This window comes from Vigna unguiculata, chromosome 9 (genome assembly GCF_037176805.1).
Source record: "Vigna unguiculata cultivar grain cowpea cultivar isolate G323 ecotype 2 chromosome 9, ASM3717680v1, whole genome shotgun sequence".
NCBI lineage: Eukaryota > Viridiplantae > Streptophyta > Magnoliopsida > Fabales > Fabaceae > Vigna > Vigna unguiculata.
Genome location: NC_140800.1, coordinates 37,588,306 through 37,610,455, shown reverse-complemented (window position 1 = coordinate 37,610,455; position 22,150 = coordinate 37,588,306). Strand labels below are relative to the sequence as shown.

The 22,150-nt window shown below is 29.6% G+C and overlaps 2 protein-coding genes and 1 pseudogene across 5 annotated transcripts; 2 read left to right on the top strand and 1 right to left on the bottom strand.

Annotated features, from left to right (window-relative positions):
- The first annotated feature begins 9,741 nt into the window (after window positions 1-9,741).
- On the top strand, window positions 9,742-11,754 carry LOC114162962 (uncharacterized; annotated as a pseudogene). Its single transcript, XR_014984525.1, has 6 exons — window positions 9,742-9,850; window positions 9,940-10,015; window positions 10,094-10,270; window positions 10,395-10,493; window positions 10,905-11,147; window positions 11,296-11,754. The product of XR_014984525.1 is annotated as an uncharacterized LOC114162962 (transcript).
- Window positions 11,755-14,452: 2,698 nt separating this feature from the next.
- LOC114164747 (uncharacterized) lies at window positions 14,453-18,026 on the top strand. 2 transcript variants are annotated; one of them, XM_028049503.2, is made up of 6 exons: window positions 14,453-14,599; window positions 15,752-15,834; window positions 15,957-16,133; window positions 16,451-16,549; window positions 16,792-17,034; window positions 17,486-18,026. In XM_028049503.2, exons 2-6 carry the CDS (start codon window positions 15,760-15,762, stop codon window positions 17,801-17,803), a joined length of 912 nt encoding a protein of 303 aa, XP_027905304.1. In that variant the 5' UTR covers window positions 14,453-14,599; window positions 15,752-15,759; the 3' UTR covers window positions 17,804-18,026. The 2 variants fall into 2 exon arrangements, with proteins under 2 accessions (XP_027905304.1, XP_027905305.1); XM_028049504.2 differs by lacking the exon at window positions 14,453-14,599 and adding an exon at window positions 14,653-15,622.
- A 198-nt stretch (window positions 18,027-18,224) lies between these two features.
- LOC114164746 (2,3-bisphosphoglycerate-dependent phosphoglycerate mutase 1-like) lies at window positions 18,225-21,564 on the bottom strand. 2 transcript variants are annotated; one of them, XM_028049501.2, is made up of 9 exons: window positions 21,303-21,564; window positions 20,539-20,812; window positions 20,154-20,377; window positions 19,733-19,851; window positions 19,472-19,628; window positions 19,021-19,122; window positions 18,824-18,943; window positions 18,624-18,680; window positions 18,225-18,523 (listed from the first exon to the last, which is right to left on the bottom strand). In XM_028049501.2, the coding sequence occupies exons 2-8, from the start codon at window positions 20,807-20,809 to the stop codon at window positions 18,636-18,638; spliced, it is 1,038 nt and encodes a 345-aa protein (XP_027905302.1). In that variant the 5' UTR covers window positions 20,810-20,812; window positions 21,303-21,564; the 3' UTR covers window positions 18,225-18,523; window positions 18,624-18,635. The 2 variants fall into 2 exon arrangements, with proteins under 2 accessions (XP_027905302.1, XP_027905303.1); XM_028049502.2 differs by lacking the exon at window positions 21,303-21,564 and adding an exon at window positions 21,222-21,279.
- Window positions 21,565-22,150: the final 586 nt, after the last annotated feature.

Here is a 22,150-nt window from a genome sequence, read left to right as displayed (position 1 = left end):
TCGCTTCTATGGATTTTTTTTTTTTTTTCTTATAAACTAGTCAAGTCTTTTGGGTATTTATTTTGAAATATATTTTCTGAAATGTAATGTGCATTCTGAAAAATCAATTCCAAAATAAATGAGAGGTGAAAAAAAAGTTTAGGATGTTTTTCCTGGAAAGTCGTAATGCTGGGAACTAAGCACAGAGGAAGGAGGGAACTGGACCTAGGGATGGCAATGGGGCGGGACGGGTCTCACTATCTCATACTCATTTTCGTAAAAATAATTTATCCTCATATCCAAATCCAACGGGTATCAAACTTTTGTCTCATCCTCATCCCCATTCCCACCGGGTAACGAGTGTAATTTCGTACCCATACCCGTTTTCTTACTACTTTATTATTAATTTTAATTAATTTTTATAAAAAATTACGGTAAAGGAAACCTAATATTATTAAATATTCAATATTAGGAGTATGATTATTTTTTCAATATCAAATACTTTGAAATAAATTATAATTGTTTACATTTTAGATTATAATACCAAATAAAATTTGATGAAAACCAAAACATTTATTAAATTTGCAAACATTAATGAAACCTAGTTGATAAATTTTAAAATATTTTTAAAAAAATATAAAAGGAAAAAAATATTTAAATTAAAATATATTTTAAATGTTTGTTTACTTCAATTTTTAAATTATAATGAATCTATTTTTTATACACTAATAAAAGTTATAATACATCACTTGATCAACATGACGCAATGAACAAATAACAAATAATAAACATAATAATAAAATTTTAACATAGATCTTGTATCTTTTGAACCACAATATATGTTTGATGGTGGTAAAAAAATATTCATGGCAATTACATTAAATTTTTATATTGTAGTAAATAAAAATTATTTATACAACTATAGTGAAAAAATTAAAGTATGATTGTAATGAGTAAGAAAATAAAAAATAATTAGATAAAATTTATCGAAATAGTATTCTACATGATGAAAATAAACAAAAAATAAAAATATTAAAAAATTAACAAATGTGTGTTTTATAAACAATTTGGAGACTATTGGAAGGAATCACATAAAGGAAAACAAATATATAATTAATGGTATGATAAAATGAAAAATATCTTAGAGATCTAAGAAAACTTTTTAAATATCAACAGATATACTCAATGGTTGATACAATGACGCAAAAAATAAATAATAAACATAAAAAATTTTTATTAGATCTTGTATCTTTTAAACTTTAATATATGTTGGATGGTGATAAAAAAATATTCATGACAATTACATTAAATTTTCATATTGTAGTAAATAAAAATTATTTATACAATTATAGTGAAAAAAATTAAAGTATGATTGTAATGAGTTAGAAAATAAAAAATAATTAGATAAAATTTATCGAAATAATATTCTACATGATGAAAATAAACAAAAATAAAAATATTAAAAAATTAACAAATGTGTGTCTTATAAAAAATTTGGAGACTATTGGAAGGAATTGCACAAAGAAAAACAAATGTATAATCAAGGGTATGATAAGACAAAAAATATCTTAGAGATCTAAGAAAACTTTTCAAATATCAACATATATACTCAATGGTTGAGAAATAACAAAAATTATTTTAGCGAAATAAAAGAGTTCTTCGAATAAAACAAAAATTAATAATAATAAGTAAAGAATTTTTTTTATATTATTTAGTAAATGAAATGTTTATCCTATTAAACACTTAAATTGAGAGTATTAAACATTCACATATGAAAGGAAAATATACAATAAATAAAAATATTAAAAAATAATAGAAATATTCAAATGTTAGACATACATTTTTTTTAATTGACATACATCATTTTAACATAATTACATAAAGGTTATGATAATAAAAAATATATTAGAGATGCGAATGAGTTTCATGACAAACCAAATATTTAGAAGAAATAAAAAATAGAAAGAATATATATATATATATATATATATATATATATATATATATATATATATAGGGTTACTTAATTAATTGTGAATATTTTAATAATTTAAAGGGGATGAAGATATGACAGGACGGGTATTATGGCGGGGATATATTCATCCCCATCCTCATCCTCATACCCAATCGAAAAAATCGGAAATTCTCCATACTCATACCCTTACCCAGTCAGTACGAAGATTTCCTGTCAAAACAGAAACAGGTTCGGACAATACCCACGATGACGAGTTTATTTGCCATCTCTATCTGCACCACGTACATATGCGTGTGCCAGAACGATGACGACAATTGTTTGCTGTACCCCAAGTTTTCTTCCTGCACCCCCATATTAGATGTGAAATTACAAAATTACCTTCTTTTCTTCTTTAATCATGAACTCCACCCCTCAGCCCCATCCCTATATTTTTGCCGCCGAAGTTACATTTTCTGCATTGGACAGTGAGAACAGAAGCTTTGAACGGTGATCAGAAAAGCTTTTATTCCGGCGACACAAAGTGTTGCAAAACCTTTTATTTTTCCATGATTTCCAAGTGATTACGTTTTGATATTTATTTAATATTCCGGATAAGGTGTCTGGAGAGTAGTTTTGGATTTAAAAATATCTTCTAAAACACATAATCGTTGAATGTATTACTTTTGTAGATTCCAGATTATATATTTTTAAATTTAAAATTAACTTCCAAATATTTATTAAGAAATGTGTTATTTTTTATTTTCATTTTAAACCGTGTATTTCGAAATTTCTGAATTTAAAATAATCTTCTAAAATATTTATTACGAAATGTGTTATTTTATATAATTTAAAATGTAAATTAAAAGTTTGTATTTTAAATTGTGTTTTTTTGAAATATAATTTTTTAAAAGTGAAACAATTGGATGTGAAATTCAAATATCCACAATCACCTCCTACAACAAGCAACCACCAACAAACCAAGAATAGCACTCAATACCCTCCCACTCATATAACTTATCACAGGAACAATTTTGATATTCTGATAATTATGGATGCAGGAAGAAAACATAGAGGTGCAGGAAGTAATAATTGCCAAGGATGCATAGATCATAGGCCCATTTTGCTAAGTTTGGGCCCAAAGCAAGTTCACGAGGTTTACAGTGGAACTGTATTTTCAATGCGTAACTCAAGAAGTTCTTTTCTTTTGAGATACTCTGTGGAACACTTCTTTTGGTTCACATTGGGGGTTGACTTCACATTTTAATCTATTCTTCTTAATATTTCATATTGGTTGGAGTAATTGAAAATCACAAAAATAATTGTAGATGTCTTATTTCAATTAATAAAATAAAATATGTCTATAGATGTCCTGAAAACACTCGTCTAATTATAACTATCTTAATATTTAATTAATAAAAAAAGTTAATTCTTATGCGAACTTTTCATAAAATTTCTAGGAGAACGAGACTATAGGATCAATACATTTTTCTTTTCTTAAAACTTAATGAAGTAAAGAGGAACGAGAAGAAAACGTGTCAAATTTATCTGCTAAACATTGACTTCTCAAATTTACCTGTTATTTAAGTAAACTTTTTAACATTGTTGTGATTAATTCGTAATATTATTGGTTTGATTTCATTTACTTATTCTTAAACATATTCCATTAGATAATATAAATAGGGATAATTTTTATTTTATGTTAGAATTAAAACTCAATATTATGGTATCTGTATATATTTGAGTAAGATTTGTTGATCTCATTGTAACATCCTCTATTAAATTATTCACAAATATGTAGTTAATATTCATATTTAGATGCCTTAGATTCCACATTAACTAAAAATAATATCAATTTACAACATATAAGTGTGACTACTTCTCATCTTATATATTAGTTTTATAGGAAGAGTTAGGCTGAAACTCAATGTCTAATATAATATTAGAGTTTATACTAACAATATTTGTGAAATCTATTTTGTCTCCTACTATCAGATAATTATTAGATCATTTACAAATTTCTAATCTTACGCTTGATATATATCTCAACATAAAAGAATGTATTAAAAATTCCATAATAATTATATAATAATTATAGATAATACTAAATTCACAATGATTAAAGATAATATCAATTTAAATAATTTTTAGTAATTCTCACTTTACAAACTACTTACTTATGTAATGATAAGTCAGTTTCAAACTTACTTCTTAATATAATATTAAAATTTATCATGCCACTCACACAAAATGTTATTAGACTATTATTGTGTTACATTGAACCAATATTCATACTAATCACAAATATGTCGTCTAACGTATAAATATTCATGTCTCCGTATAAATAAAAATGTTTAAGATTCTGGACCAATCATATAAAGCCTATTTACTATGAGTAAAACAATCATTACTTTACACATCGATTTTAGGAAAACAAATCAGAAAGAAAAAAATGAATACCAACTCTGATAAAATCACGTATAATCATATCAATAATATTGGATCTTGGAAACAATTAAGAAAAAAGAAATATGAATACCAACTTTAATAAAATCATGTATAATCATATCAATAATATTGGATCTTGGTTCCAAAGTAACTGCAGTTTTTAATGGGATGTAAATTTTGTACCAGATATGTAGAGCAGTCTATTCACTACTTTTTCTACCCATGTACTGTATTGTCACATTCATAACAACACCTAATTAATAAATATATTGAACTTTTTTTTATTTGGAGACAAGTAAACACTTATACAGTAATTCAGACATGTGACATGATTCACACAAAAAATTGGTTTGAATGGAGAGGATGATAACTTCCATTTAATTCATTAGTTATGTATTTATATTATTATAATACAGTTGTTAAATGATTATTTTGGTTCTCAAAGTATTATTTTTAATTAAGAACACGACTAGTGCAAATAGAATTTTATACCAGTTAAACTTTGGATAGTTTGTAATTATGTTTTAATGTTTAGAAATTTTTCATGAATTTATTTGAAAAAAAAATCACATTTATATCTTTTGAGGTGTTAAAAAGAGTTGTAGTGTATTGTTTAAAATCCTCAAATTATAAATACTTATTTGGCATGCTTGGTTTCGGTATCTCTCTCTTGTTACATGAATAGCATATTACATCAATCACTTATCTGTATTTATTCATGTGTCAAAACATTCTCAATTTACTTGTAATATAACCTTTTTATTATCGTTATGAAAAGAAACAAAAAGATAGCGAAATTACAAGGATGGTAAAGCACGGTCGTGTTATGGGCTAACTATAAACTCTAAATTAGGGATGTCAAAAAAATATGTATCTACGGATATTCGTGGATAAAATTCACAACGAGTATGAAACAAATATTAAAAATGGATACTCGTTACCCGCGGGTATAGGTATTTACCCGCATGTTAACGGGACAGGTACAAGTATCATAGTATCTGTACCCGTGGATACCCGTATCCGTTAAACTTTAATTCACAAAAGTACCCTTATATATATATATATATATATATATATATATATATTGGTACGTTGTCTTCTTTCAAGTATACCCCTCGACATTCTTCTCTCTCCTTTATTTGAAATTAGGCATATGCATCAAATCCTATATAGACAATGACATTTATGGTATGCTTGTTGTCAAATGATGAAATCAAAATAAGAATACTTGGCACGTGGTAATTCAGGTTTATTATTTGTTTATTTGTTTCCTTTTTAGGAACCAATTGGAGAAAGTGGACTTTTTGGTCAAAACACTAATTAAAGAATTTTCATTATGTTGAACGTCATTTTATATTTACTTTTATAATTATTTGGACTTGTATAAACTTGAGTTTATTTGAACTTTATTTAAAATTTATGACAGTGATGTATTTTATTTTATAATTATTTGGACTTGTATAAATATTTGTTTTTCAAATAATTTTGTAAATATACGCGGGTACCCATAGATACCCGCGGATATGAAAAAAATAGGCGGGTACCCATGAATACCCGACGAATATGGATATGGGTACGGAGCGGATATTTATCCAGCGCATAGGGTACGAGGGAGCTATTACTCGTACCCTACCCGCCCTGTTGACATCCCTATTCTGAATTCAAGAAATTTGGATTTTCTATTAATTTTTTATACTCTTTCTATCGTGTCTTTAAAATATATTAATATACATTAATTTTAATGTTTTAAAATATATTAAAAAAAAATAACGTACTAACATTGCATTTCAAAAATACAGCAAAAAATAATACTTAAACTTGAAACTAGTAAAAATAGCTCGACTCAAACCGGAGTTATGTTCTCTCAATTTTGACAAAAAGAATACTATAAATATATTGAAGAATCATTTGCATTATTCATCACTCAATCTGTCACGGAGGTGCATTGAAGTTTAGTGACATAACGTGATAAGATGAGAATGATTGGTTGATTAAGTTAATAATAAGTACATAACACTTTAATCTTCCGATTCTAGCCATATTTAAGCCATGTAAAAAGGTTGATCAGATTTAATATTATATATATCATCTCCAAATTTACTGAGATATTATTATCAGAGTCAGTTAACCCATAAAACTTTATCACAATTTTGTATTTAAAATACGTATGGAGGGATTGAAGATGCATTAATTATTGTTTAAGGAATTCCTAATTGTTTGCAAACGAGATTCAACCAATTCAAACACTGATGATTTATGCATGTCAGTAAACAGACGTATAACTAACGCGGCATTTGAATATAAGATCCAGAATTATGACACCACACTACGATCTCGATTACTAGTGGGGTGGGTCCAAAATTAAGAGTAGGATAACTTTGATACATATATATGTTACAAGTTGGATCCACATGAAAAATTGTTGAAATTCATATGCCATAAAGTTGGTTGAGATTGAGACAAAAATAATTAAAATACTACACTGTCTCCATATTATGAAAAAGAAAGTATATGTAACTATCATAAAATTAGACAAAAAAACTTTTTTTGTGGTGAAGGATTCTAAAATATGTATGCTGAACGTTGAATACTGTTAATTCCTGATAGGGGATGATATTGATGCTGGTGGGGGCTTCATATTGAAGATAATAGTAGCACGGTTGAGAAGGTTTGGTTTTGGTTTCGACGAGGAGAAGAATTATGGTAACAATTGGTTGCACAATTATCGTTCTCTCTACAGACATTAAACACAAAACCAGTTCTTGATGTAATATGAAGACAACATAGGAGTGACACATATCAGTTTTTATTTCAGATTTAACTTGTCATGGGAAAACCAAGACTAAGGTAGATACATGAAGTAAAAGAAATTTAAGTCCATCACAATCAGTGTAGTATCACGTAGAATTTTCAGTAAACATTTGTATAAAGTTTTAACAATAAGTCAAACTTTTTTGTAGACTAATATTAATTTCTACATCTTGACTTTTCATAATTCTCATTTATTTTTAGGAATTAAAATGCGCGTTATTTTTTATTTATGCTTCTGCATTGGTCTACAAAAAGTAAAATATTTGTCGATCGAAGTAGCTGAAATATTCGTGGAATTCTTGGAACCAAGCTTTGATGTAATTACCGACAAATACGTAATCGAGTTAATGATCATGTAAGAGATTATGCGAATAAAAATTTGGGTGAATTTAGTGTTATGTGTGGATATCTTATGTCATCGTTCTTTTATTGTTGTCAGATGTGCCATACAATTCCTGCTATTTTTGTTGGTCCCGGTGGGGAGATTTCTTTTTATTATCCTTCAATGTTTTTGTCTTTTATTTTATGAAATTCTTCAATTTTATACTTATATAATTATTTATTTAAAAAATAAATAAATAATTTTCATATAATTGATGTTATTTCTCTTATGCATTTTAAGTTATTATTTATTTTAAGTATATTTGTTAAAAGTCTCATATTCATTAAAGATAAGGTTAATTTATAATATAAGTAAATACAAATTTTATAAGATTAAATTAAATTTAAAATTTGATTCTTAATATTATATTATAATCATGATGATTGAAATATCATCAATCATCATTAGTTTTCATGGAATTCCTTGGAGGAAGGTTATCACATGATTTAGAGTTTATTTTAACAAAATTTGTTATTTGTTGATTTATTGTTCTATTACTATTGAACTATCCATTAATATTTAATCTTATGTTTGATATATATATGTCTTGACATGAGGAGATGTGTCATAAATAATAATCAATCATACAATGTCCAAAACATCAATGTCCAAAACATCTTATAAGGAAGCGTACTTAATTATTTATTTTCTCGTAAGTATTTATTAAGCACCTCACGTGACCCATTTTCTGAATATTTCTACTACTACTACGATATGGTAGTGTTTGCAACATTTACAGTTTTTTTTTTTTAAATATGTTAATAAGTAAACTATAATATATACAATAATATGGTAGTGTTTGTAACATTTAGTAAATTGTTTTTTTTAATTATAATAAAAAGTAAATTTTAAATCTAATTCAATCATACATGATCATTAATTTGTAAAATAAAATTTGCACCATCTTCTTATAAATTGATCTTATTTAAAATGTGCAACTTCCAAAATTTTATTTATTTATCCCGAAAAATAATTGTTAACGCTCATATTTTATTTATTTTTTCTTCCAATTTAAATATTAATCGTGAATTAATTATCAAAACTATGTTTTATTGCTTATATAAAGATATGAAAATAAATAACTGATAATGTTCACTACAATTGAGACTAAAACTCAATTATAAAAAAAATTAGATTAATGAAATAAAAAGTAAGGACTAAGAGAAATATCTTATAATTATTTTTTGAAATAATTTGATCTATATATATATATATATATATATATATATTTATAACTATATATAAAGGGCTCCCTTTTTTGTGTCCACATTTCATAATTCCAACTTTACCTTTTATAATTTAATTATTTATTAAATTTTTAAAAATTAACGGTTACTTTTACAAGTTTTTATAAAATTATTTACTTATCTCCTTTTTCTTTTTTTCTCTTACTATTCATCAACAGTTATTTTTTTCTTATTTTCTCCGTACATTTTATTTTATTTTTTATAAATATACTTTTATTTTGTTTATTAAATTAATAACATTACAATATCATCAATTATTAATATAATTCAAAAAATGCGTACACACAGGCGCTATCGCGCCTGTGTTTACACTAATATATATATATATATATATATATATATATATATATATATATATATATATATATATTCTGACTCTCATTAATATTATGACTTGGTATATATAACCACCACCAAATTATTTGGTTGATGCACAATTAATTTAGTATGTGTTCAACTTGACTTTGCCATCGTTGCTTTAACTTTAACTTTAATAAATAAGTCATGGTTGTTGATTTGCAGCAGTAGACATTATTGGAAGACATTATGACATCTTCAAAATGACACGTATTCATGTGTTACTGAGTGTTGTATCGATCTTAGGGTTGAGGTTATGGTGAACTGAAATTTTGAATATCAGGAAAAGTAAATAGTTTAGAGGCGTTAAGACTAAAAAACTTAATTTAGTAATATTTTTACATAATATATATATATATATATATATATATATATTAGCAATAAAATACATTTTAAGAGTTAAAAAAGTGAACAAGAAACATCTACAGAAACACATAAGAAGACTAGACAGTAACTAACCAATGAATTGAACTGTTAAAATTAAGGTAACTAAATGTAAGTGAACCACCAACGTCCAACGATGCTAATATATAAAACTACTTAACCTAAGTGGCTATAAAAGGAATGCTATCATATTTCAATGAAGATAGCAGAAACAAAATATTCCTGGAATTGATTTTGGGTCCCATAAAGTCTAGCTCTCCTTAAGTCCTATAAGACAGGTTTGGAATGAAGGTGAATATCTATTACTTGGATAAATTGGTACTGATTATTGTGCTGTTCAACTCTTCACTGCTAATTTTTTGCATCTCTGTACTGAACAGTATGAGTGAAGATCAGAAAAAAAGTGCCTCCAAGGGTCATGATGAAATGGTAGTTTCACAAGAACAGCAGGCCAAGGTATATGATATACTATTTTTCGTTGTTTGTATACTAAAAAAGAAGCTTTTACACTTGATATAATTTGTTTCCTCTCAGATCACTGAGGTGAGAGAGTTGATAGGGCAGTTATCAGACAAGGAATCTTTGTACTGTTCTGATGCATCAATTTCAAGGTATTTAGTGTCACGCAATTGGAATGTTAAGAAAACAGCTCAAATGTTGAAACAAAGCCTGAAATGGAGAAAAGAATTCAAACCGGAAGAGATCCGCTGGGTAAGTTAATTACTTGTCTTCACTTTTTTTTGTCTAGTTTAGATAAAGGTTGGCTGGCATGTCTTCTCTTTCGAAAAGATCCAGGGTATGTCATTGTTCTGAAATGGAACTTCTCTTGATGCAGGAAGAGGTTGCTGCTGATGCAGAGTCAGGGTCCATTTATAGACCCAATTATCAGGACAAGTTCGGGAGATCAGTGATTGTAATGACACCTAGACGCAAGGTTTATGGATTATAAATTTAAGGGTTAAATATATTTTTAGTCTTTCAATTTTCACAGAAAATTAGAATTAGTATCTCTTCAAAATTTTGATTTAATTTAATCTTTTATTTTTAGAAATGTGTTGTTGTAATAATTCTAATCAAATTTTGTTAAGTTTATTTGATGTTTCAAATACATATTAACTCAAATATTATCGTAAAATATGTTTGAAACATCAAATAAACTTAACAAAATTTGGTTAGAAGAATTAAAACAACATATATTCAAAGATTCGAAGAGGGACTAATTCTAATTTTCAATAAAATTTAAGGGATCAATATCATATTTCACTCTAAATCTAATAACTTTTTAAAATCCTATTTTTATGAACATGTTTTTGTTTCATTTGTGTGGTTTGTATCTGTGCTGCAGAACTCCTTATCAACAGAGAGAGAGATTAAGTATTTAGTACAGTGCTTGGAGAATGCCATTTCAAACCTTCCACCACAGCAGGAACAGGTGGTGTGGCTGGTAGATTTAGAGGGTGTAAAGATGTCGGATATATCGTTCAAAATGTCACGTGAAATTGTCCATGTATTACAAAACTATTATCCAAGGCGCTTGGGTTTGGTAATTCTGTTCAATGCACCTGCAATCTTCCAACCATTCTTCAAGGTACCTAAATTAAAGCCTTTTCGTTGGTTTTGGTTACGAGACTAGTGTATACACATGCATTGCCTCGGTAAAGTTTGAAATGCTGCTTGTAAAGTTAATGATATGCATGCAGTTTATCTTTAAATTTTGATGTTACCTGCTTCTGCAGATGATGAGGCCCTTTTTGGAAACTGAAATTTACAACAAAGTAAAGTTTTGCTATTCGGACGATCACAACTCAAGGAAGTTTTTGGAGGATTTATTTGATATGGATAAACTTGAATCTGCATTTGGTGGGAATGGTGACACAGGATTTGACATAAATAAATATGGTGAGAGAATGAAAGAGGAAGAGACAACAAGATTCATTCATTCTGAACACAGATGAGGTCTGTGTGATAATGCAAACTATAAAGCTTGGTTGCTGAAAGGGCGAGGAATTAGAATTAGAAATAACATACCAAAAAATCGGTATTTTGTCAGGCAAAGCAGCAAGATGCTATGACATTATAGTTTGAAACATAGATTTAAGGCACGAAGTGCAACTTTATGTATGATTTACGAAATTACAAAGATATAAATACTTCAAACTTCTAAAATGAATAAATAAATAAGTCTACTGTTCCAACTTGTCGTATCAATGTTAGTTTTATTCGTTGTATTATACATGAAAGGAGAGAGTAAAGGGAAGGTAAAATTACGAGTAAGGTAGAATATTTTCGGTTACTACTACAGTAGGTGAAAATAATCTTAAGCAATATCTTCTAACAAAATTGGCTAAGGAATAATAGCAATCAAGATTAATTTAAAGTATCTTAAATATTACAAATAATTTGTATATTTGATCATGGTATGAATATTTATTTAAACTATAAATTTATTAAATATATTGTTTTTATAAAATTAAAATATTTAAAATATATAATATTTTAAAATAAGATAAATTCAAATTTACATGTTAGGTTAATGAAGTTGTTATAAAGTGAGAGTACTAATACCTCCATTTTGGTCTATTTGTAGACCATTATCAAGCTTAAGAAAGAAACCTTTTTCGTATGATTTTTCGAACACATTCTTTTTAATGAACCACTGGCTTGTTTGTTCAATTTGTATTTATTGGTCATCTTGTCATTATGATCTTGAATGTGGCAACAACCTCAACAGAACACTTATTGTTAAATATTTATTGTGAGTCTGACTCTTCTGGTTGAGTTTTTTATGTTTAGACTTAATTCGATTTAAAATGTAAATACTTGATTATTTTTATGATTTTAGTATTTTGACCTATTTGCAATTTCATCTACAAATTCATCAATGGATAACAAAAATAATAAATTCATCATCATGATTCAATTTATTGTGTTCTTGATTAATGTTGATTATTATTGGTTTTGCAAAAATGTAAAATTGGCATTTAACAAATACTTGAGTCAATATATTTTTGAATTTTCTTTTGATATTTATTATGTTTTTAATTAAGTGATAAAATGGTTACATGATGAGAAATAATAATGCATATATTAAAAATTGGAAAAAAAAACACTAGTGCAAATTAATTATTAATTAAAAAACACTAGTGCAAAAAAAACACTAAGGTGGCAATTCAATGTGGGTTGACTCACAGGTCTATAGAAAATAATGCGAGACAGATTGAGATATTGAATTTGTTGGGTCATACAAACTCGTAGTCCGCACATGTTTAAGGTAGGACAGGGTGGGTGGCCTGCTGGCCCATTTACAAAATTAAATACTCTTTTTTTAGATCCCTACATCATTTACCATGTTGTTTTTATAAGTTCTTTTTTTTATTATTATTATTTATAATATTGTATATAAAATAATGATTTTAGTTCTCGAATATGCAATATCTTTTTATGTAATTTTAGGTTAACAAATTTGGATCTGTCTTATAAGGTAATATATTGTTATTGTATTTTACCTATAATCTTCTGTTATTTCTTGTCTTTGGTTAATTAGACTAATTGAAATTATTTCGATAGAAAATGAATATTAATTATTATAAAAAAAAAACAATTTATTCATTATAAATGTGGGCCAACTCACATAACAGGACAAACCAGAAATGTAAACTTGTTTTTGAACTGCGGAACGAAATAGTCCGACCCACACTTTGTGGACCAAACATAAGATGAATCAAAACGGGTCAAATTGGCTCACTTTGTTATTCATAAACAAAACAAATTACATATATACCTATAAAAAAATTCAATTTCTTTTTTTCTGTATGATAACTTTATGGAGTTGAATCTGACTTATTCCATAACTTATAACTCATTTTCTATTTTTGTTGACTGATGCCAATATTCTTTCTCCAATATCAATCATCCTTTTATTTATTTGATATAAGATTTGTAGCTGGCTTTTGTTATAGGAAAGAAAATTTCATATCAACAAGAGTTATACTATTACAAATGAGACTAGTTTTTGACTATTAAATTACGAGAAAAAAATTATTAATATATATATATATAGATATATTTAAGAAAGACATTATTATTATCACAAAAAGTATCATATAATCAAAATTAAAAAAAATATATTTTAATCCACTTTAAAGCTAAAAAGATAATCAGGTATTTTAAAGCTAAAATTGTTCCTGCAGCAAAGTTACCAGTTTTCTGAAGAGTGAATAAATATGTATCGATATATTTGTTTTTGGTGTGAAATATATGGTACACGCGTGTACCCGATGTATCTCCTCACGCTATCATAATAAATGAGCATTATCGCAACATACAACTACCACTACACATGTCGGCTCATGGACAACTCCTTCCAACATAACTTTACTTCATCATTATGTATATACCAAATTCTGGCTTTAATAAATAACTTAAGGTTGTTGATTTTGCAGTACTCACATTAAGGCCCAATTTCATCTACATCTTCAAACCATAGTCATGCAAACACTAATTATCTTTTTAATTCACTAATAAATAGTCTTATGTATTAAAATTTGTTAAATTATTCCATAAGCTGGTGTGGTCTTCAACAATTTTGATTAGGCCACCGAATATTTTATCTAAATGAATTAATGAATTTATATTTATTTTTAATTAAATTCTTTCTGTTGTTGTCAACAATTAAATAGTCATAATGGTTCGATACGTAATGAGATTTCTTTTTCCTTAAACGTCAATATTTTCACAAGTTTTGAAACCAATATTTTCAACTAGTTTGGCTTTGTAAAAAAAACGAATAAAAAAAGATTAGTTAAAAATAATAATTACACAACATAATAAAGATTTATGAAATAATTTAGAACATAAAACATGCTTTAACCTAAAAAGTTAGGAGTATGTTTTTTCTTGTTTTGATAGCACACCGCATAACTTGGATCACATTAAAATAAGGTAAGTGTAACTAACTATCTTGCAGAATGCACTAATAAAGAAGCAGAGCCACGAGCAGAACCAGAATCCACACTGCAACCAGTTCGGCGAACGCATAAGGTGAATTTTTTCTTCTTTATCGTTTTCTTAATATTCTGCATCGATCTGATATTCAGGTGAGAGATGTCCATCTTAGCAGCACCTAGAACCATTTTATGTTCATTTTCTTAACACCTACTTTATCGTATCCTCTTTTTATTCTTCCTCTTTGTTCCGAACTTACTATGTATTTTGAGAGTTAATGTCTTGTAACTGTCGTTTTTTGTGAGTTTAACCACTCTTCATTTTCTTCAGAGTTAAGTTTTACATTGTGTGCCGTACAATGTAAAGGGTATACGTTATCTGTAAGAAACAAAGAGAGCGTGAAATGTGAAGATGTACAAGTAATCTAAAATTAATTATGATTTAATTTAATATAATTTCTAACTGGTATCCAACGATGTCTTGCGTTGCAAAGGATGTAAGGGTGAATATGAAAGGTAAATGAAGTGTTTAGATGCAGGATTGATCTAAATTAATTCAGTTTGATGTCACTTTCAAATGGTATAGACTTGTGTGCATCTGCTGTGCACTTTGTTGTGGTTTTTGTTACCTTTCTACTTTGTTTTATTGTGTTTTGTTGTGTCATGCTCTCTGGGGTCAGATCTCAATTTTTATGGCAATTAAATAATTGTATTGTTGAACTTTTATAACCGACACAGGTCTTAATTAAAAAATAATAATAATAATAATAATGAACGGTTGGAAAGAAAAAAGAATTGGAAGAAAAGGAAAGAAAAAACTACTATCTGAAGCTGAAGTGAGAACGTGCATGGAAATAGTATATGAGGGAAGTTAAGTTTATATGTGCAACATGACATAATAGAATACTGCAAGCGCGTAAATACCCTAACAAATGACATGAACTTGCTAACAAAATTGAGCTATAACTGTGAAGTAACCACTAACTACGGTAATTAACTGTTTAACAAGAGTGGCTATAAAATGAATTCGACACTTCAACGAAGAAACCACAATTAAGGATCTCCCAGAATCCACTTTGGTTCCCTCAGTTTAGCTTGCGTTAAGCGTGGATCACATAAGGTAACTTACTATTGTTTGTTTTTGTTCTGTAGTTATTCGGAACGAAGATGAATAACTATCGCTACTAGAAATTTGTACTTGCCATTGCGGCGTTCAATTGTTCATTGTTAATTCTTTGTGTCTCTATAGGGAACAGTATGAGCCAGGTTTCGAAAAAAGCTGCCTCTAACGGTCATGAGAAAATGGTGATTTCCAAAGAACATCAGGCAAAGGTACGTCCAATTATTTTTACACTCCTTGAATCAAAGATGCTTATTACTCTTGTTGCATGTGAAAACACCAATATACAATGCTTTTAGTAAGGGATGTAACATACAATAATTTGCTCTTCCAGATTACTGAGGTGAGAAAGTTGATAGGGCCATTATCAGCTAAGGAATCTCTGTACTGTTCTGATGCAACCATCACAAGGTATTTAAGCTCACGAAATTGGAATGTCATGAAGGCAGCTCAAATGTTGAAGCAGAGCCTGAAATGGAGAAAAGAATACAAACCTGAAGAGATTCGCTGGGTAAGTTACTAATTCTCTTCACTTTTTTAATGAATTTTAAGAGAAAATGCATGGCTGGGATGAGTCTTCCCTTTATAAAACTTGGTTAACTTTTTTAAACCAAGATTCAGCCATAAACGCTTGCCTTGGTTTGGTATATTTTACAGTGTTCTAGATAAACTAGCTGTAACTGATTTTCTTATATTGTTCTTAAGATTTATGTCTCTGGTCCATTATTGTCTCTCATGGAATGTGTGAGCTAGTCTATTGTCAATTTTCACGCATTGTGATATTTTGTTTTGTAAAATTATATTTGCATGGATTTTTCCTTAATACAGGAAGAGATTGCGGATGAAGCAAAGACAGGGTTGATGTATAAACCAAATTATCTTGACAAATATGGGAGATCAGTGCTTGTAATGAGACCTTGTCTCCAGGTTTCTTTCTGAGAATCACTTTCAATCTCTATCTTGTTTATTTTTTTGATAAGGATAAGATCTCTATCTATCTTGTAATGAGACCTTGTCTCCAGGTTTCCTTAGTTTTCTGTTATATGCTATATTTTGATTATAGTTTAAGCCTTTGCATCAAGAAACGTTGATAAACGACAACAAGGTTAATTAGCAGTGGTTTTACATGAAGTAATTCATTTTCATTTCTAATTTCTCTTGAACTGCAGAATTCGAAGTCAACACAAGGACAGATTAAGCATTTTGTGTACTGCATGGAGAGCGCCATTTTAAATCTTGCACCAAACCAGGAACAGGTGGTCTGGCTGGTAGATTTCCAGGGTTTCAAGTTGTCAAATATATCATTCAAGGTGGCTCACGAAACCGCCCAAGTGGTGCAGGAGTATTATCCAAAGCGGCTGGGATTGGCCATATTGTACAATGCACCCATGATCTTCCAACCATTTTTCTCGGTAACTAAATAGAAAGTTTTTCACTGTAGCACTTCTGTATAGTGTTTTATATGCACGCTGCTTTGGTGTATATATGATATGTCTGCATCCACTTGGTGAAGTGTTAAATGCAGAGTGAGAATATTATGACTACTTTGGATGACCAAGGGAAATTGCGATCTTTTCTCCTAACTGATGCCTTCTTTTTTGCTGCTGATCCGTAGAAGATTTTATTTATCTCTGTGTGTGTGTGTACGTGTTTATATTGTTGATTTTTAAATTGTGATGTTACCTGCTATTGAGGAGTGATTATGCGTATGTATTATGGATTTTTAAATTGTGATTTTAGCCGCTATTTAAGAGTGAATATGAGTGTATGTATTGTTGATTTTAAAATTGTGATGTTAGCTGCTATTTAAGAGTGATTATGAATCTAGTGTTATTTTTGTAACGTGAGAATGAATTGCTGCAGATGGTAAAGCCCTTTTTAGAGAGTGAGACTTATAACAAAATAAAGTTTGGCTATTCAAACGACCACAGTACAAAGAAGATTATGGAGGATTTGTTTGATAAGAGTATTCTTGAATCTGCATTTGGGGGGAATGGAGAAACAGGAGTTGACCTAAATAAATATGCTGAGAGAATGAAAGAGGATGACAGTAAGAAACTTTCTTTCTGGACACCGGTCAAGTCTCTGTCATCAGTTTCACACAATGCCCCCTTAGATTCAATCAGGTTAGATGCAGATTCTGATGCTTCCAACAATGAGAAAATTCTTGTTCCTAACTGATCAATACATCTTGGGATCTTAAAAATTCGATCGCATTGCGATGATAAATTTCATATGTAATCAGTGTTGAGTCAATTGTAATGCAGCAAGACACTATGACGCTATAGTTTGAAGCCTAATTCAAGAACATTATGTATCAACTTTATGTATGATTAATGACGGCAATAACATTGCCTGTGGCTTGAAGCTTCTGAGCTTCGACACTGGCAAGAAATTCATATCAGCTTCTTATGTGATTGACCACATTTTTCATCGCAAGCAGGGAAAAATTTAAGTATTTTTTAATAAACTAAAATAAAAAATAAAAACCGTCAGTATGAACTTTAGTTTTTTAATCTTCATTGTATATGAAGGGAGGGAGAAAATGAGATGTACAAGAGTAGTCAAGAATAAGTAGGAAGTTAACAAAACACTCAGAATATCCAGCAAAATTCACAATAGAACTGATTTACAATTAAATAAAGGACCTGAAAGTGTCATAAGAAGCATCATCAACAGTCTCATGAAAACAGTCACTCGCTCACCTTTTAAAATAAGTATACATAAAAATGGGAGTTCATCTCTACATATATTGATTCAAAACTGTACTACTAACACATTGAAAACAGCCTAGCTTTAGGACAAGTGAAAATATTGTTGACCTAACAGTGTCACCGAAGATGTCTCCCCCTTTGTGATTCAACTGTGACATTTCTGATTAAATGTGTGTGTATGTATTTCCTGAAACAGCGAGAAATAATGGAATGTAGCATATTAAGGTTAAGATTAAGATTATGATAGTATCATAAGAAGATGAAAAAAAGAATCAATGAGTGCTTACCTAAACAATATATCACTGGAACATGTCATCCAACTTCTGCTTGTAAAGAGCCAAACGCTGTCAACAAGTAAATTTGTCAGTGCCTTGACAAATTAGTTAAAAAGAAGACTTAAAGGACTGGAATTTCAACATCATAACAAGCATCAACAAGTAAAATACATCCTAAAAGTAGGATATGCAAGCTGATAAAAAAAGCATACCCTTGTATAGGCATAAACTCCAGCTTCAGAAGGCCCTATGGGACTTCCCCTCCTAATGAATCTTCCCTCTTTGAAAATGTAAAGCATGGGAATTCCAGTTGACAGTTCCAAACTAATGACCTGGTGAAAAAGAAAAATGAGTATGTACTGTAATATGCAAACTTAAGAGCCACAATAATTTTGAATACTCCAGCTACCTCTTGGGAAGTTAATTTATCAAGGTACATGATAATGGATCTCAATGAATTCCCATGGGCTGAAATCATAACATTCTTTCCAGATAAAAGTTGTGGTTCAATCTGCAGAATTGATGACAATGGAATCAGTTCCTTGTAAATGTTACATGCTGCCTTCAATCATACAAGAAATTTGGCCATACACCATAAATCAAGCTACATAAATGCTTCCCCTCCACCATATATAGGCTATAAACTACATTAGTCCCGTAAAACATCAAACATATAACACATGTGAGTGGACTAAAACCTAGCTCTACTGAGTTGAGAGGAAGATCAAGTTGAAACATTCACCATGTTTGTTTGGAAAACTTAAACATCAAATACATAGGAAAATGGGGAGGGGAGCGGGGATAATCTACAAATCAGATTCTTTTCAAAAAAATTATACAAAAACTATATTTCCACTTACTTGGTCTCTGAAATAGGCAACTGCTCTTTGGGCACACATTTCCAAGCTTTCACCATTTGGAGGAGGTATGTCATAACTCCGGCGCCACTCATGGACTTGCTCTTTCCCATATCTGTCGGCTGTTTCTTGTTTATTGAGACCTTGCAGTTCCCCATACCTGAAAGGATAACAATTATGGTATGCCAATAATATATGTTAATGTTATTTGTGACATTGTAAAAAAGAAATTTTAATCAGAGGAACCAGGAAAAAGATTAGTACATTCTTTCATTTAGTTGCCAAGCTTGTATGACTGGAATGGACTGTTTTTTTGTATCTTCACTAAAAACTTGACTCCATGACCTTGCTCGTTCACTTTCATTGTGCAAAACGATAGGGACCTATTGGGAAGTTGACGGTTAATATTTAGAAAATAACTTTTGAATACTTTACTGCAGCAGGTAAAAACATTTCTTCAAATTTTCTAGACTAGAGTTTAGTGCACTGTTATGTACATAATTAGCACCAAGCATAGCAAAACCTGTGAATTTTTCTATTAACCAATTTTTTGGTTTGTTGTGTCACTCTAAATAGATCAAAACTCATGTATTTTCTGCCGAGCTTTAGTTATTTGGATATGGTATGCTTACTAGTATGCCGTAAGCATTGAAAAAAAAAATAGTTACATATTCATTGGCGTTACCTTCCCACGACGGTGCTGGGTCATAGCAAGCATGGCTGTCATTTGTGCACGAATCAAAGCCGATGTAAATATGACATCAACAGGAATGCTGCTAATTCTTTTTCCAGCTTCAATTGCTTCATCTATACCCTTCTTGCTTAGAGGGACATCAACACACCCTGTGAATAAGTTCTTTTCATTCCATAATGACTCACCATGCCGAATAAGGATTAAAGCTGCTTCATCTGAAGTCAAACATATTGAACAGCAATAAGACAACATCCAACTAACAACTTGAATTTCTTGAATGTTGCAACCACCTCAAATTTGGTGAGTTCAACTTCAAGAAGCAATGGAAAGAAAGCCGTCCAGTAATGAATATAATTAACAGAAGTGTTCATCATACTTGATTTCTTGTTACTGTCACCAGCGTTGCTTCTTGAAGGAGATAACACCGGATCAACCACTGATGTTTGCGAAGCTAGAGATCGAATTACAGTACAATTCCTCCGACCAGAGCGGTTAGTACTTCTCCTTGACAAGCCATTACCACTGATAAAATCCCTAGCCACCAATCTTACTGTGTTGTTTTGGTGCTTCTGGTGACGATTAAAATTGTTCAGATGAGAATGGGACTGCAAAGTGCCAACAGCCTGGTAATATACTTCAGCAGCCATTTTCTGAAAATTGAAAGCAACACACCTGAGTGAGACAACCTTAAGAGTTGAAAATTCAGGATCAGAGGGCAACAGTGCTGGGTCGTTGTCGTGCCCAATTGATATGCAGGTTTCTTTATTATTATGATGTACCCTCCCATATTCGAATCAAGGAAACAAAAACACATATTGGTTGGAAGAATGTTCAATGTCAGAAAGGAAAAAAAAAAAAACTACCTTACATCACTATCTAAATCATCATAGGGAAATTTAAAAAATGGTTCCTTGTAAAGAGATAGCAGATCTATAACAGAAATATAGCAAGGAAACAAGAGAAACCCCATAAGTAAACAGAAAAGGAAGAAATTAAATTTAGTTTATTGGCATCAAGTAGTTAAGACGAAAATCACGAAAAAAAATAGCATCAGCGTACCCAGGACAAAAATAAACAAAGAAAAGAGGCAGAGGAAAAAGCAATGAAAATGTGAAAGAGAATGTCATAACATTGATATACCTGGTTTAAATAGGCGTAGTGAGGAAAACGTGAGGAAAACGAGGTGGATGGAGTGGAAGATTGAGTTGAGTATTATGTAATGAAGAAGAAGATGAAGAAGGTGACGGAAAGAGAGAAGCAAAGGTAATGTGTTGAGTCCAAGGAAGAGACGTTGATTTTGGAGAGGGAAAGGTAGTTGTTATTGTCACAAGTCTCAACTGGCACGACAATTGAATAGGAACAGAACAGAAATAGAAGAAAATGGTGGTAGGTTTCGTTGTGTCCAAAAACTCGCATAGGTTGTTGGACAAAAAAGACTGCTACTTACCTGCAAACTAAACTATGTTTTTTGTGCTTATTCTTGTTTTTCTCTGTCCTTCCATTTTCCCAAAGATCATTACAAATAATAACTCAATGATATTGAAAAAAAAAAATATTGTGTTAGATTGGTAATCAAGAGACTCGGATTCACTTTTTTTGTTATGAAGACTTTACTAATAAGGCAATCTTATTTGTTAAATTAACACTAATCTTAAGATTTGTTATCTCGGGATCCAATTCTATTAAACTTACAAAAACAAAAAGGAATTTTACCTGAAAAAATATCTCTCAAGGATGAGTTTGGATTTCTAAAAAATAATTTAAAAAGATCACATGTTTTTTTTAGTGGTTAATGTAATTGTGTGATTAAAATAATTGGACCGATACGTTCGGATAAAAGTTTTTAGAAAAATAAAATAAAGAGTTTATTATTGTAAAGAAAAAACACTATTAAAATGTTCATCAAAATCCTATTTACTTGGAAAATATATTTGATTATTCTTACCTATAATTGAGTTATATAACTAAACAAATTTAGAAAGTGCGCA

Bases quoted from the DNA above. Each gene is read 5' to 3' on its own strand.
- LOC114164746 (XM_028049501.2), bottom strand. From the start codon at position 20,809: ATGGCTGCTGAAGTATATTACCAGGCTGTTGGCACTTTGCAGTCCCAT. The intron at 19,852-20,153 runs GTAACGCCAATG...ACTTCCCAATAG, and splicing joins CCCAGCACCGTCGTGGGAAG to GTCCCTATCGTTTTGCACAA. The intron at 18,681-18,823 runs GTATGCTTTTTT...ACTTGTTGACAG, and splicing joins GAGTTTATGCCTATACAAGG to CGTTTGGCTCTTTACAAGCA.
- LOC114164747 (XM_028049503.2), top strand. From the start codon at position 15,760: ATGAGCCAGGTTTCGAAAAAAGCTGCCTCTAACGGTCATGAGAAAATG. The intron at 15,835-15,956 runs GTACGTCCAATT...TTGCTCTTCCAG, and splicing joins CCAAAGAACATCAGGCAAAG to ATTACTGAGGTGAGAAAGTT. The intron at 17,035-17,485 runs GTAACTAAATAG...GAATTGCTGCAG, and splicing joins TCTTCCAACCATTTTTCTCG to ATGGTAAAGCCCTTTTTAGA.